We start from the raw sequence: 17,109 nt of genomic DNA on the forward strand, positions 1-17,109 counted from the left end.
ATTTGATCCTGAGCCGACTGGAACTTGAGGACAGGGGTTTATTTCTACAGGCAGCTGTTTAGCTACTGCTCTCTCCATAGATTTACTGAAGCTAATTTTATGTGAAAATCGAATTTAGGAATATAGACACAAGCAGCAATCAAATTAGTCATTAAAAATGTTATCTTTTTTAAAAGATTTTATTTACTTATTTTCAGAGAGGGGGGAAGGGGGGAGAAAGGGGTGCAGAAACATCAATGCAAGAGTGAAACATCAAATGGTTGCCCCTAGAATACACCCCAACCAGGGACTGAACCTGGTTGGGGTGTATTAGCCCTGACTGGGAATAAACTGGCAACTTTTCACTTTGCGGGCCGACACCCAATCTACTGAGCCATACTGGTCAAGGCAAAAAATGTTATCATCTTCATTCCAAAGGACCTTGTATAGTGTCAGTAGTAAGATGTGACTCTTACATCAATAATGCCATCTCTTCTGTGATTCAAACATTTAATTCAAACCTTTAATTTTCCCTCACTGTTCTTTACTTTTCAGAGTCAAACTGAAGATAATCCAAGCAACAAAATGGATTTGTCTGTAGGTGTGTATCACTCCACTAATACGAATAGAATGTTGTTGTTAATGACATCCTATTGGGATCCCCGTCTCAAGTCTGAGTTGGGATGGGTGCAGTTCAGTAGACATAAGTATTGAACACTCACTCTGTCAAAGGTACTGTTGCCAGACACTAGGGGTTAAAAACGCAAATGACTGCAAGAGCCAAGAAAGTAAGGTAAATAAGTGGTGTGTGCCAGGTATAAGAAATCGGGACGCGGAGGCCCTTTTTAGCTGCAGAGAGCATACGTACCCCCTAAAGGAACCAGTCTTGCTCTGCTCTTAGCGGTTGTTGCTCTGGAGGAGCTCAGGCTCAGCTTTGCCAGATCTTCTGATTCTGAAGAAGCCAGAAGAAATTCAGATGTATATTGATACCCTGATTTTTAAATATTGGAAACTAATACAAGTTTTTTAAAATGTTGTATGTGGCCCAACAAAATATGTCTGTGGCCCTGCTGGACTTAGCTCTCAGGTTGCTAGTCCAGTCTGCCCTGGGATGTTTCATTATTGACACACCCTCCCATTCCTAGTGGGGCAGATGCAGGATCAGCCCTTCCTCTGTGGGATCTTCAAAGCATGCTGTTGCTTATCCTGAAGCCAAGAAGAAAATAACACAGTCCTGGGTAATAAGGACATAGTCTTTGGTCTGTGGTATTTAAAATATGACAACAACTAAGACCTTAGCTTCCTAAGGCACTGATCGTGTCAGTGTACAACAGCAAATTTGTAGAGCTGTGAAGGAAAAGTGGAAATAATCACTGCGCCTGGGAAGTGGCATTGTCCCAGTGGTGTGGCACACCATCTCCTCTGTTCACGTGCTAAATTTGGGGGGCAGCTTGGGTCTTCTTATTACTAATAACTGTTTCAGAACCTCAACTGTTTATCTCTAACAAATACTGTAATAGCAGCAAGAGGACATTTGAATTTATGAGCAAGACACATCAAGCATATCAATAACCAGTCTAAAATTTTTTTTAAGTCAGATCTTTACCAGGTTAGCCCCAAGACTCTCTTTCAGTCTTCCACAGAAAACAAACTACAGCTGATACATGTTATTTCTTTTCTTTTCTTTTCTTTTTAATAATTGAAAAGAAAAAGAACCCACATGTGTTCCAGGGAAGATCACCAGCAGCCTGAACCATTGAGAACTCTTCTGGAATTACACTCAGCACCCAGGGAGGAGAGTGGGGCAGGTCACTCTTGGTCATGAGGGAGACAGTGATTCTTGAAATTTTTACTCCTTCTGTGGTACCTTGCAGGGAGCCTTACAGATAAGAAATTTGATGTGGACAAGCGAGCAATGAATCTCGGGGATTTTAATGATATCATAAGGAAGGATCGGTCTGGGTTCCGTCCACCTAATTCCAAAGACATGGGAACCACAGATAGTGGGCCTTATTTTGAGAAGGTGAGTTGAATCCTTTGTTTAAGATAATAATTCATGAGAACCACTTTGGTTTCTGTTTGTCTTTTGATAATTAATTCCAGGAGGAAGCATAGAATTACTGAGCTAAATTAATGAACAAAACATAAACATCACCTGATTTAAATGGTGACTTGAAAACAGTTGATGTCAACAGATGATTAGGCAGAAGTTTAAACCATCTGTCTTTAGGATGTGGATGTGAGTATCGTGAAGAAGGTCTAGGTTTTTGGGAAATATATGAAGTTTGGAGGGGGGAAATTATCTCACTTTCCCTGAGGGGGTTACTATACACTCAAAACATGTAGAAATTTTAGAGAAAAATGTATTTTGAATTCTTTTTTCTGCTACTTTTTGTGCATTTACAAATTAAATTTCAAGATTTTGTGCAAATACTCTGTGTCTCCTAAGGCCTTGCCTCCTAGCTGTAAAGATAACCCAAAACTTTCTCCTTTTCTGTTTCTAAGAGAGTTTTTTTTTTTTTTTTTGATCCTTTCTCCATTTCCCTAGTGGTCTATATAGTACGGTGGTATAATTTCAAATTCTCAGCTACCTGAGTTAAACAAGTCGTGTGTACTCATTTGTTTTGAATTTTAACATTTCTAATGGAGATTATTCTTTGATTCAGAATACCAACTTACAGGGTACGTGGTCTTCAGAAAGCAGTTAAAATAAAATTTTTTAGATCTGACACATTTTTGACACCATTGATGCTAGTCCAGACAGCAGTATATTCACAGGAAGATTACTCTGGCTTCTATTTCAGCAGCCACAAAGAGTAATCAATATTAGATACATAAAAATAAAGTGTCTGGCAATTTTTGTCTTAGTGCAATGGACAGAATGTATTACTAACTTAGAGGATAAGAAAAATCTATATCAAAGAGGATGGCAGATGGTGTCTTTTGGGCAAAGTGCAATGATTATTATCAGATCCAAATTCTCTCCTGGTTTATTGCTAATGCACTCTAACTTGTTTATTCCTAGTGTTTTCTCTCTTTTTCCCTTCTCACATTCTGTTGCTTCACTAACCAACACTCATTGTGATTGGCTAACTACTACTTTTCAGCTGACTTTGCCTTTCTCCAATCAAGATGGGTGCCTTGGGGATGAGGCTCCCTGCTCTCCCTTCTCCCCTTCTCCCAGCTACAAGCTGTCTCCCTCTGGTTCCACACTACCCAACGTCAGCCTTGGAGCAATCGGCACAGGGCTCAACCCCCAAAACTTCGCTGCTAGACAAGTAAGGAGGCCTCTCAGATTTTTAACTGCTTGGCTGTGGCCTCACCTTGGCCCTGGTCTGCAGTTTATTGCATCATTTGTCTGTCTTGGGAAATTTGTTGATTACTGAATGCACAGAATGATGTTAAATATAGGCTTTAGATCTTTCAGCCCATAGAACCCATCTCTCTTCATGTTTCTCGACATAGATTTTATTTTAAATCTGTTTCTTTTGTCTACTCATTTTTGGTTGTAAGTTCACATTTGGGGATAAGGCTCCCTGCTCTCTAGTTAACTAATAACTGCCTTAGGAAAATGTTAAAGAGGCTACATAGGTACCTTAAATCATCTAATTTAGCAACATATTTGCCATTTTTTTAACATTAGAGTGAACATAAAGTACTAATACTTGTGAGGTCTTTTCAGTTTACTAAAACAGCTAATTGTAAAAGAGCAAAACTAGTAATATTAAGTATTTGAGGCTTATAGCATCTTAAAATCTAGTATCTTTAAATATAAAAATATAATAATTACCCAGATGAAGGTAACTTTATTAGATAAGTAGGCTTTGAGAAGGCTGGATGCTCCTCAGATGTGGCGGTGTTTCATTCAGCCTGGAGCAGCCCCTTTCCTAGGGTCTGATCTGTCCATCCTCCAAGGAGGGGCCGTGCCATAGAAGCAAAGCTGGCAGGGCTGGCATGGTGATGCCCACTTGCTTTCAGAGGACTGAGGGGACGCAGCAGGCTTCTGCCTGTTGCTCCACAGGAGTGCTCTTGTAGTTTTTGTGGAGAAAACCAGGAATATAGAGACAGTTGCTTTGTGACAGTGACTCCAACAATGATACCTTCCTAGTCGTGTTCTACGAGCATGCACTGTCAGTGTGACTTACACCTCAGGATGTCAGGGAAGGACATTTAATTTTTCATTGTATTCATTTTGTTTCCTCATGGTGACTTTCACATATACATTAAAGAATGATATAAAACACCTCTTACACCATAGTCCTCAGTATGCATATAGGTCTTTCATACACTTCTTAATTGTTGCCTTAGCACATTATTCAGAGTGGAATATATTGTATTCATGTGTTTGGATTGGTTATCTCTGGATTGGGAGTCATAGGTAACTTTTTGTTTTCTTCCTTTGTATTTCACTGTTTCTCTTAATGTTTCCACGGAGAACATGGATATGTATTACTTATATAAACATAGAAGAAACCGATTATATCAGTGTTTTAGTGGGGCTCTTTTGTTTTGGGTACAGGTATAGAAAATATACACTCATCAGAACACTTTTGGTTAATGGTGATTATAAATGTGCTTCCAGGACCCCATGACTATCAAATGTTGTTAGTACATACACTTCAGCGTAACAGGCCAGCCAAACCAGCTGTGCAAAGTCCATCGTGATCCGGGTTGATACACGTGTTCTATCCAAATGTGGTCATGGTTTTTTCACGGTGGTTTTTAATGCAGACTTAAATATTAAGGTTTTTCTTTTCAAATCACAGATTTTAATCAACTTGATAACTTCAATTTATATACCTTTCTAATGTAAACACTGTGGTTGTGACAGATTTCACCAATAACTATTAGAACTCAGGTAATCATAAAAGCCTCACCTGTAACGGGTAAACCACCATTAACATTTGTACAACCTTTTGAGGACCATTTTCCTAATCTGTAAATAGAACTTTTAAAAAAAAGAATCAATCTGTATGATTGCCACTGAATACATTATTGTGCAAAATAGCCACTTCTGAGCCAAGAAAATGACCAGCTTGTGGAGCCAAGGTTCCATATAAAAAATTCAGAAGAAGAAAAATAGAGAAGGTACTTTTTTGATAGACCACTGTCAACTTATCTATAATACTAACCACATCAGATATATCAAAGTGCTTGGTACGGCTTTAGAGACACTTGACATTGAAAACCTGAAATCTTTGGTGTAAGTGGGGTAGAATCTGTCTACTGGAAATAGGAAAGTAGGGCTTGATTTTACAGAAACTAAAAACAGCAATTTCCTTTAATACTTCTTACCAAAAGAAAATTGAAATTTAAAATGACCCTCGCAAAGCAGTTTTGGACTTGTGAAAACATGGAATATGGCAAAGACTTTAGCTACCAGAAGCCCTACCATCCAAGGACTAGTTCATGAATAATTAACATGTAATAATGCCCTGGCTGATGTGGCTCAGTGGATTGAGAGCCAGCCTGCAAACCAAAGGGTCACCAGGTTCGATTCCCAGTCAGGGCACACGCCTGGGTTGCGGGCCGAGTCCCCGGTGGGGGACCTGCGAGAGGCAACAACACATTGATGTTTTTCTCCCTCTCTCTCTTCTTCTCTTCCCTTCTCTCTAAAAATAAAATAAATAAAATATTTTTCAAAAATGTAATAACAAGATTATTACTTTGATAGTATAGTGTGAGAATGAAATATTCTGCACACAGCACCTTAGGCTACTCAGCCATCCTGACTTTGCAGAATATTTTTAGCAAAATAAATGTTTCCTGTTTTCCTGGGAATGACTAGTAGCTAAGCTACTGACTACCATGATCACAGAAAAGTTAGAGCTGAGTATTTTACCTTTGGGTGACAATTTAATTAGTAAGACAGGAGAAGCAGGGATATTAGAGATTTTAGAAATTAAGTTCTTTTTGTGTTTAAACAATCCTTTGGGAGATTTAAAATTCATGGTGGATCTTTGATTTTTCTTTTGAGATATACATAGATTTTTGATTGCCATTTCTATTTTATGTTCATAATCATTTTTATTTTCAGTGCCTTTAAGTTTATTAATTTCCCTGTAGTGGTCCCTTAATCTGTTTCGAATCATTAAGCCATTAAAATGTCTTTAGTGTCCTAGAACCTAATGGTGCCCTTACAAAATTCTTCTTTAACATACCTATTACCACGATTCCAGGGATAAGATGATGGTGGTGCCTTCAGTTCATTGTATATATACTTGGTATAAGCACTGGTGTAGCTGTCTTCACTGACGATGTTCAGTGGGACGTTTTCACGTGCCATATTTTGCCATGTATAATGCACAATTTGTTGCCCGAATTTTTGAAGAGAAAAATAAGGATGCACATTATACATGGGTATAATGGTTGCATACCATAGGTATATTAACGGGCATAACAATTCCACGTATAATGCGCACAAAAACGTGTGCACATTATACATGGGAGCACATTATACACAGCAAAAATAAGGTATAAGAAATTGGTGAGTCGTGGATGTTTGCAAATGATGTGCTTATTCTATAGACCAGGGCATTATCGAGCTCTGGGAATACAAAAAAGGCGGTATTAAGCTGGTGGTGGAAAGACAGAATGGAAAATAACTATAATATGATTTGATGATGGATGTTATCAAAGAGTTTTAAAGTATTTTGAGAATACAGAGGTGGGCTTAGTTAATTTGAATGTGAAATGAGGAAGGTTTTAGGGAAAACGTTCTTGATGAGGATGACCCCTGAGCTGGGCCTTGAAGAGGCCAAGTGAAGGTGGTGTAGAAAACTATCTCAGTCAGAGGAACACCGTGTCAAGTGTCATATGGTGTCTTTGCTGAAGGACTTTGTAGAAAGGAAGGGCAACCATATAGCTTCGCTTCCTATAGCTCTTTGATTGGAACAGTCTAGAAAGTGCTCCAGGGAGTTGGTTCTCCAGAAATCAGGGAGTTAAATTTGTTTTTAACTAGACCAGTAGTCAAACATTTTAATGAGAAATTACAGGTGAGTAACGTATGTTTGGTGTCCCTGTAATGATTTTTTCTCTTTTTCCCATTCTTTTAATTTCACTCTGTGATTGATTCAGATTTCCTCATCTAACACAGAAGGGACTAAGCAGACCCAGGACAAGGAAAGGTGTTTTCAGATCTGGAGTAGGGTTCTCATGGAGCTGGGCTCAGAATTGGGTGCCGCTGATTTTATGATTGAAGTAACCAATGTAAAGAGCTAATATCATGTGTTGTTTTGCAATGACATTATTCATAAGCCTACATTTTTACTCAGGTGCCTGTCAAGATGGGCCTCAGGTTATAATGCTTGAGAATAATTTTGGTAAACCCAATCTTAAAAAAGAAAGTTGAAATAAATCTTATATTGCCTATATCTTTCAACTACAAAAAAAAAATGAGTACCTTTTCTAGTATTTGACTAAATTTAACCCTTTTGGTTTATAGAGTTAATCAGGCTACAGGGGTAGTAATTATATGCCTGTGATTGAATTTGAGTAATTTTCCTGAGCATTCCAAGATCAGGATCTTTTCCAGTATAAAATTCTGTGATTCCATGGGACACAGGATATGACTCTTCTGAGGGATGGAAAACCTGAACTGTTTCTTACTTGCATTTTCTTATATTAACAAAAAGCCTTACTGTTGCTGGTATGTTTGCAGGGTGGCAATCATGGTTTGTTTGGAAATAGCACAGCACAATCGAGAGGTATGCACACACCAGTGCAGCCACTAAATTCTTCTCCTAGTCTCCGGGCGCAAGTGCCTCCCCAGTTTATTTCTCCCCAGGTAAGCAATTACGTGTTTCCACAATAAAAAGGTAAATCCCATCCAGGTGGTTACCAGTTAACTGACTGGTTTTGTGGGCACAAAGGGAATAATAGCAGTCTTAAATTTGAAAAACCCAGATGCCAAGGATCAAGATTTTTAAAACAAAATATTAAATGTTTTTTATTTTATTTTGCATACAAAGTAGATGTTTTTGAATGAAAAGCATTATGGTTCTATATTCCTTTTACATTTATATATTTTTCTAATACTGTATTGGTTTTTTAATTGCATGTGATTAAAACTACTTTATAAATTCTGTTGTGTCAGTGTTCAGAAGTTGGTTGCCCTCGAGGATTCACCCACAGATGAACCAGAGAATTGCCAGGTTCTGGATTATTCTTAAAAGTTTTGAGGAGCTATCTGCTAAAATATAGCTAGGTGCTGTGGGCGGAGTTCTTGAACTAAAGAAGTGGCAGAGACCCACTCATGGAGCAGCTCTGTAAGACATGGTCTTTGGGTACTATGGGAACCTTTTAGGTCCCTTTCCTAGTAGGAGATATGGAGTGAGTTCTTTGGTAGATACAGGTAAGAGATTTGTGCCAACCTATGATATACTGTCCCTCGTACCTCTTTTTGAGAAAATGGTCTTAGGAGCAAGTAAAAGCTGATAAGTTTGTGTAAGGATTCAGCATGTGACCTTAGTCTCCTTAGAATGTTATTTTAATGAACTAAGAGCAAGAGCTTGGAGTCCCATCTATGAAAGGGGGTGGGGTACTTACAAGATCTAGCCAACAGGTTGTAACGGGTCAGGTTTTGTTTAGTTTTTTGAAGTGTCTTTTAAGACAAAATCATAAAATATTTATTTGAAACCATAATCTATAGATTCAAATCTTATTTTTGACATTGAGTCCACATTTCTTAGTAGAGGAAGAAACGTTCATTGTGCGCTTCCCACCCCTATCTTCACAGTCCTGTCTGGGATTCCTGTTACTGTCTCTTTGCCCTGGCACTTTCTAAGTTCCAGTCATACTTTAAGTCCCAGGTGGTGGTGTGTCCTCCAGACAGACCTGTTCTTCCTTGGCATTTACAGAGGCAGCACCTTAACTCCTGAAGCACTCTCCAGTATGCCTTCATATCAGATTAGCAGTCGCCCAGTTATTGAATGTCTGCAGTGTGCCGGATAGTGTGTTGACAATGCACAGATGAAGAAGATGGCTTCTTCCACATCGCTGCCTTCTGGAGTTGGTGGCAGTGATGGAAGAAGAATCAGCAAATAGTGTAATAAATGTATAGAAATGCTTCACAGTTTGGGGAACTGGGCAAGGCCTCACATTAGCAGTGACATTTAAGCTGGGTCCTAAAGCATGAGTCGCAGTTTGTGCAAGAGGCAGTAATACCTGGAAGAATATGGCACGTTCGGGGAAATGCATTAAGTTTGAATAATTAGTTTGAGCTTGTGGAAGCAAATAGATGCTGTCCAGAGTAGAATGGGTAGAAACTAGTCAGGAAGTTTGGGACCAAACTTAGAAAAGCTTTTTAGTGCACCCTGCTAAAGAGTTTGGACTTTGTCCTTTGGTCTACATGGCTTGTAACCATTATTTGGCCTATTTCTTAAAAAATATATTTGAGTTCCCAGGTCTCCCCTAGTATACTAACTGAATCTCAGGTATTGGAGACTATTCACCCCCAGATGATTTTTATGTGTACCTAGCGTTGGGCTGCTACTGCTATAGACCATATAGTACAAGGCAAGATTGTTTTTCAGCTGAGTGACAATGTAGGAAAATTTATGTTTTAGAAGGATAATGCTGACAGTAATATAAAGAGCATGTTTGAATGGCAGAGTTACTAGAGCAAAGGCGATCAGTCACAAGGCCAGTCTAGAAGTCCAGGAGTTTGGGGCCAGTGGGAATTAAGACCTTTTGCCAGTGATCTTTGTGTTATGGAATACAATGGTCTATTCTCTGGTTTCTTTCTCTCTTTTTAAAGATTTTACTTATTTATTTATTTTTAGACAGAGGGGAAGGGAGGGAGTAGGAGAGGGAGAAAAACATCAATGAGTGGTTACCTCTCGTGCGCCCCCTATTGGGGACTGGACCCAGGCATATGCCCTAATGGGGAATTGAACTGGTGACCCTTTGGTTTGCAGGCCAGCACTCAATCCACTGAGGCACACCAGCCAGGGCTCTCCAGTTTCTTCTTATTCAATCTATCAGCAGTATTTGATCCAGTCGACCACTCCCTCCTTTTTTGAAACACTTTGTTCATTTGGCTTTCAATTGGTTCTCCAGCTGCCTTTTATTCTCCAGCTCCTTTATAAGTTCTTCTCATTCCCCAATCTTTCAACATCAGAGTGCCCCAGTCTCAAACCTCAGGACTCTTCTCACCATCTACAGTGACTGGTAGGTGATCTCACTCTGGGGAATGACTTTAAATACTTATAGTTCCAAGGTTGTGTCTTCAGCCTAGATCTCTCTTCTTAACTCCACAGACTTCTGGGAATCTCTACTACGATGCCTTAGGCATCTTAGGTTAACATGTCCAAAACAGAACTTCTGACTTCATCCCACATTCCCCTCAGAAGCATCCTCTTCCTCCAGTTCTGCAAGTACTTTCTCTGTGAGTGCTCGGGTCGTAGATCTCAGAGGTAATTGTGAGTCTCTCACAGGCCACATCCAGTCCAGCAACAAATCCTCCCTTTACAGCTTCATCTAGAATCTGACCATTTTCTGTTACCCCCTCCAGTATGACCCCTGGCAAGCCACCACCATTTCTGTCCTAGAAATGGCCTCGTGATTGGTCCCTGCCCTGCTTCATTTAGCACTTACCCGCCTTGAGCCTGTTCTTCACCCAGCACTCAGACCGATCCTCTAAAACTGCGCTGTCCAATGTAGTCATTAGCCATGTGAGCACTTGAAATGTGACTAGTCAAATGGAAGAACTGAATTTCTTATTTTAATTAATTTAAATTTAAGTAAGCACAGCTGGTTAGTGGCTACTATTTGGACAGTATAGCCGTAGAAAATTTCCATCAGTGTAGAAAATTAAAGTAAAGCATGTTACTGCTTGACTGCGAATTCTCTCATGTCACACTCTCTCTCACTGAGAACACAAAGCCATCTCTTAACTGGGGTCTTTAATGCTCTTGGTGACATCCACACCCCAGCCCTCCACTCTCCCATTTGTTCAGGCCTCTTCTGCCAACTGGCCCTAGTGCACTGAGCACAATTCTGGGTCTCTCTTCTCCCGGATTGCCACATGACTCCATCTTTATTTCCTTCAGATCTCCACTGAAAGGCCCCGTATCAGAGAGGCTTCCCAAGGCCGGGCTATGTACAGTACCTCACCACCACTGTTACTCGCCCCTCTCGTCCCCTCCCCACCCACCCTTGCTCGGAGTGTAATAAACATCACAGTGGCAGGATAAGTGTCTGTTCACTGCTGGACCCCGAACATACAACTGTGCAGGGCATGGATTTTGAGCTGAGTAAATTTATGTCAAGTCATGGAAAGATACATTTCTGAATGACTTAGAAAGTGGAATTGATAGGAAAGCACAGTTAACTTGTCCAAGAGATTAGGGGCTGCAAATCTCTTTATGACCAAACTATCTGTTCTATTTGGAAAAGAAAAGTATTTGTGTTTTCCTACATTTTAAAAATTTGTTTATTTAGTAAAACGTAGTTAACATTTAATTCATGAGGAGGGCAGAATACTAAACAGAATATTCATTTTTTCTGACATTTTCATATTTTAAAAAACAAAGCAGTTGAAGACTATATACATGGCCTGTCCAGAAGGTATCCAGCCATGTGATATGAAAAAGAGACATTTATTGAAGAAGATACAAGATATAAGAAATATTGTATGTAGGACAACGATGCCTCAGTCCCCTTCAAAGTAGGCACCTTGGGACCTCACACAGTTCTCCCAATTGACATCAGCTGCCCCACCATATTTTCCTGAATCTCTTCAATGGTCTGAAATCTCTTGCCTTTCAAAGGCGATTTTAGTTTTGGGTCGCATGGTGCCAAATCTGGGCTGTAGGGGTGGGCCTGAGTCACCTGGGTGATTTGAAGTTTCACCAAAAAACGCTGCACAAGATGTGATGCGGGAGCTGGCACGTTGTCATGATGAAGCTGCCAATCACCAGTTGCCCATAGCTGCGGCCTTCTGAATCATCCGAATAGTTTCTGCAGAGGAATGTTCAAGCTTAATGCAAAGTTTGACGCAGATTCATTGCTCTACTCACTCAGTCATTTTGAATGTAATGGCCACACAGTACACATGCTCATTCACTGGCATCTACTGCCCCCACTGACTGGTACAGTGAAGTTGTCATTGTTCACACGTGTGTTTTCCAGTCCACTCTTTTTGGCTGCCAGGTTACATCGATGTCACACAAACTGTTCTCGTTATATTGACAATGGCTGGACTTTTTCTGGACAGACTGCGTATGGGGGGGACCCAAATAGAATTTATTTATTAAAAAATTTTGTATTTATTCTTACATGTTTAAACTTCAGCCACCTTCAAAGTACTCTCCATTTCATGCAATACATCTATCGAGACTTTTCTACTGCTCAAAAACAGTTTTTGAACTTGATTTTAGCCTTTTAGTGTTTCTGCCATTTTTTTGTTTTACCTCTTCTACATCAGCAAAATGTTTCCCCTTGAGTAATTTTTCATCCAGGGAAATGAAATAAAGTTGCTCAGGGCAAGATCAGGTGAATAGGGAGGGTGGGGACAATTGGGGTCATGCAGTTTTTTGGTCAAAAACTGCTAAAAACTCAGTGTGGTGTTGGCAGGGGCACTGATAAATCCTGATCATGAAATGAGGAAACAGGTTGAAAGAGTCTTCAAAAAAAATTCATTGAAGCCTTGGAACCAAAAAAAAAAAAAAAGACCCCTAATAGCCTCAGTTACCTTGAGAAAGAACAAAGTTGGAGAACAAAATAAACTAATAAGCAAAATAGAACCAGAGGCATAGAATCATGGAGTAGACTGATAGCAATAAGGGGAGGGGGTATGTTTGAAAGAAGGTGAAGGGATTAGTCATGGAACATATATGAAGAACCCATGGACATAGACAACAGGGTGAAGATTGACTATGTAAGTGGGGGGCAGGCTGGGCAGAGGGGTGCAAAGGGGGAAATAATTGGAACAACCGTAAAACATAGAAATTAAAAAAGAAATGAGTTTTTGACCTAAATATAGGAGCTAAAACTTGAAAACACAAAAGAAAATATAAATTATGTCTTGATACATTGTTATATAAAATTGATAGATAAGAAAATTTACTGGAGCTGAACGTAGCCTCTCACAACAATGCCAGCTGATGCACTGATACAGATGGGTTCCTAGAACACTCACCTAGCGAAGGACACCTGTACTTCAAGGGGCCTGCCCTCCAGAAGATAATTCCAAGTGTTTTGTGTTTTTTTTGTCTGCCCTCATACACACGCACACACACACAACATTTTTAAAGACAATATAATTAGCCACACTGAAAGTTCGGACACAGAGAAAAAAATCTTCCAGACACCCCCACCCAGCCATAATGATAGCGATTATTTCTACACAGACTCCTGTTCTGACTTCGTTCCATGTACAGGTGTGCTTTTCATATAATTGCATTCGTGGTCACTATATCCTGCTGTTTCCTTCAGCTTTGAGATTTCCTCTATTATTGTGTCGTCTTCATATTCATCATTCTTAATCAAGAAGACATAATTTCTGTCAAGTAGACTTTAATTTCCCTTCCCCCATTATTGGATATTAAATCATTTCTAAATTTTTACTATTATAAATAATGCTGTAGTGAAATCCTTATACACAAAACTTACCCACGTTATTTCTGAATTTAGTTGCCCAGAATGAAATTCCTGGGTCAAAGCACATAAATATTTAAAGTTTTTGATAAGTATTTTAAAATTTTATACCCAAGTTAACTACTTAAAAGAGTCAGTCAATATTTAATGTAAACATAGAAAGAAGACATTGAAACCGTAGGTTTTTCTACCTTGCCTTTTTCATCCTTTCTCAGATATTCAGAAAGTAACATGTTCTGGCAGACTTTCGTCTTGCTTTTGAATTGCTGTCATTTTGCACCTGCAGTGCTTCATTAAATGTCATATTGGCTCCAACTAGATCTTCACTTTCTCCAACCCAGCTGGAGATTGAAGGCTTTTAAGCCAGAATAATTAACTCCCTGCTATGGGAATGTGCAAACTTGCACTTTAATTACCCTGCAACCCCGGTACAAATAGCTGTTTGCCAGGAGCTAGTGGTGCTTCTCTCCAGTCTTTCTATGTTCATCAAAGAAGGACAGTACGTGGGCTGTCTGAAGAAGGGAAAGTTTGAGCAAAGCTAGATAGGAAGTCCACAAAGTGTAACCTTTAAAGTCTTTGTAACTGTCAACTTGTGGAACATGTGAGATGCTGGCATTTAAATTAAATTATAAAGATAACTTGTATTAGCCTTTCTTTACTTCATCGTGTTTCTTATGTCTGTCTTTAAATAATATATTGTTTTATTTTGCCTTTTTTGCACTTTATTTAATGAAGTCATACAGTGTATAGCCTTCCCAGACTTTTTTTACTTAGTAATGTTCCTGAGATTTTCCCCATGTTGATTTTGGCAGTTATGGTTCATATAGTATTTCATTGTATGAATACACCATCATTTATTTACCAGTTCTACTATCAGTAGACATTTGGGCTATCTCCCAATTTTTGCTATTATGAGCAGTGCTGCTCTGAATATTCTTAAATTTCTGCCCTCAGACAAATTTCTCTAGGTTACTACATCATGGGCATGTTTTACTTGGAATGGTAACTTTTTTAGCTAAGTTTGAGTAGTAGGAAGAGTAAGAGGAGGGAATAATGAATGGGCTCATGTCAAGTGATGGCATACATTCTCAAGAGAAATGTGTTGATCAGGAGACAAGCTGATTTGTTCAGTAGAGCTTTTATTTATTTTTTAAATTCTTGTTTTTTCTATTCTAGTTGTCCCAATTTTTCCCCCTTTGACCTTCTCCATCCTGCCCCTGCCCCAGCTCCCACAGTCCATCCCAACACTGTTGTCCCTGTCCATGAGTCATTCATACATGTTCTTGGACTAATCTCTTCCCCTTCTTTCCACCATTCCCTCTCTCCCCCCTTTCCTCTGTCAGCTGTCAGTCTGTTCTGTTTCCATGTCTCCGGTTCTGTTTGCTCATTAGTTTTTTTGTTGTTGTTCATTAGATTCCTCTTATAAGTGACATCATATGGTATTTGTCTTTCACCGACTGGCTTGTTTCACTTAGCACAACAGTTTCCAATTCCATCCATGCTGTTGCAAAGAGTAGGAATCCCTTCTTTCTTTCTGCTGCATAGTATTTCATTGTATAAATATACCACAGTTTTTTAATCCATTTACCTATTGATGAGCTCTTAGGCTGTTTCCAACACTTGGCTGTTGTATGTGGTGCTGCTATGAACAAAAGGGGTGCATAAGTTCATTTGAGCTGGTGTTTCAGGGTTCTTCAGGTACCTTCCCAAGCAGTGGAAATGCTGGATCAAAAGGAAGTTTTGATAGAGGCAAAATGCACAGTATGGTATTTTGCACAGAGGCAAAATACCACTGTATGCTCATATTTACTAGGGGCCCAACACTTAAAATAGAAAGTCAAACAAAATTTTTAACTAGTTGGTAACACTCAGCATTTCTGAGAGGATAGAGAGGGAACAGCTGGGAGAACTATTGCTTTAAACCAAAAGACTTTCCCAAATGATGGAATTGATAGACCAGCATGAAGGGCAGAACCCTTCTTTGCTGCCCAAATCTAAAACTTTTAAGACAAAAGGGGAAAGCACATGGAGGCCAGAATATCCCCTTTTCTACTGAGAAAGCTGATACTGGAGAATGTGAGCTTCATAATACTGAGTTCCATACTTAACCCCAGTAACTGGAATGGGGTAGTTCTCCCTGTAGGCTTGCTAACAAGAAAAGGAAGGAGACCTGGAGTGTTGTGATTGTGATACAGGTAGATGCCCCTCTTCCGAGCCTCCAATCAGAAATGGGAAAGACCTACCTTTGCCCTATAAGGAAGTGGGGAAAGTGGGGAAATTTTTTAAACAATTGTTGAAAGAGGAAGGAAAGTTGCTTAAAGATTGATGAACCTTGTGCCAATTCCAGGCAAGATTCTGGACTAGATTATCAAAAACATGGATCTTGAGCACCTGTGAATAGAAATCAAGAATCATAACTTGCTAATAAGTTTTGACTTAACTTATTTCCTTCATTGATTGGTAAACATAATCTTGGATTATAAGAATGATATAGTTGTATCTCTGCTTTGACAGACCATCTCTTTATTTTAGATAAGATGGAAAAATGTAGGCTAAATGCTGAAACAGTTGTGTGGATTATTAGTAAATGACTGACTGACTATTCGCAGGCTAATCAGTTTCAGGTTGGAAAGGAGTTTTCAGCAGCTTGCTACTAGATTTTCCTCAGCTCTGTCAAGTTCAACAGTCTCATGGACGACCAAATGGAGAAACATGAACTGGGAATAAGTGGAATAATAGGATAGAAAAGAAGTCGATGGAATGACTGTTAATAAGTTAAAATATAATGTTCACTTAATAGGTATTTATCGAGCATCTGTGTGCTATGTACATAAAGATAAATGTAAAGTCCTAAGATCAAAGCATAAATTAATAAAAATTTAAAACCAAGCCACTTAAATACTACATAGGGAAGCAAAACATTTTTTTAAAGATTTTATTTATTTCTTTTTAGAGAGAGGAAGGGAGGGAGAGAGGGAGAGAAACATCAATGTGTGGTTGCCTCTCGTGCGCCCCCTAATGGGGGCCTAGCTCACAGCCCAGGCATGTGCCCTGACTGGTAATCAAACCAGCAACCCTTTGGTTCGCAGGCCGGCACTCAATCCACTGAACCATACCAGCCAGGGCACAAGCAAAACAGTTTAAAATATTGTAGATTTTAAGTGACAATAAGCTTAGTGTGTGAATTGGAAGTTATGATGCAGTCATCAGAGATTTTAGGCATTGTTAATAAAAATATGGCTTTTAACAGAAGGGTTAGAGATGGCCAGGTCTACTGATTACTTGACTGTTCTAGGAAATGGCTTTCTGTTCTGGGCTCTTCACTGAGAAATCAAATGAGGTACAAGTTTTAAAAAAAAAACAATTATGTTTAGCCTAAAGGTGAGACTCAAGAGAACTGTAATCATTGTCTCTAGATATTTGGAAGACCATCCTGTGGAATAAGAACATTTATGGAGTGCATTTCTATGCATCTGACATGGATTAACTCATAAAATTCTCAATCACTGAAGTTATTATTATTCCATTTTT

At 39.2% G+C, this 17,109-nt stretch overlaps 1 protein-coding gene across 7 annotated transcripts in view; it reads left to right on the forward strand.

Annotated features, from left to right (window-relative positions):
- The window catches only part of TNRC6B (trinucleotide repeat containing adaptor 6B), a 235,796-nt gene that overhangs the window by 196,252 nt on the left and 22,435 nt on the right, over window positions 1–17,109 (forward strand). For 6 of the 7 annotated variants that reach the window (XM_053919604.1, XM_053919603.1, XM_053919601.1 and 3 more), the window contains 3 exons: window positions 535–580; window positions 1,854–2,002; window positions 7,640–7,765. In XM_053919604.1, coding sequence (XP_053775579.1) covers window positions 535–580; window positions 1,854–2,002; window positions 7,640–7,765 — 321 coding nt within the window. Of the gene's footprint in view, window positions 1–534; window positions 581–1,853; window positions 2,003–3,086; window positions 3,258–7,639; window positions 7,766–17,109 lie in introns of all 7 variants that reach the window. The other variant, XM_024579685.4, reaches the window with a different exon arrangement.

The sequence above is a fragment of the Desmodus rotundus genome, chromosome 3 (assembly GCF_022682495.2).
Source record: "Desmodus rotundus isolate HL8 chromosome 3, HLdesRot8A.1, whole genome shotgun sequence".
Taxonomy (NCBI): domain Eukaryota; kingdom Metazoa; phylum Chordata; class Mammalia; order Chiroptera; family Phyllostomidae; genus Desmodus; species Desmodus rotundus.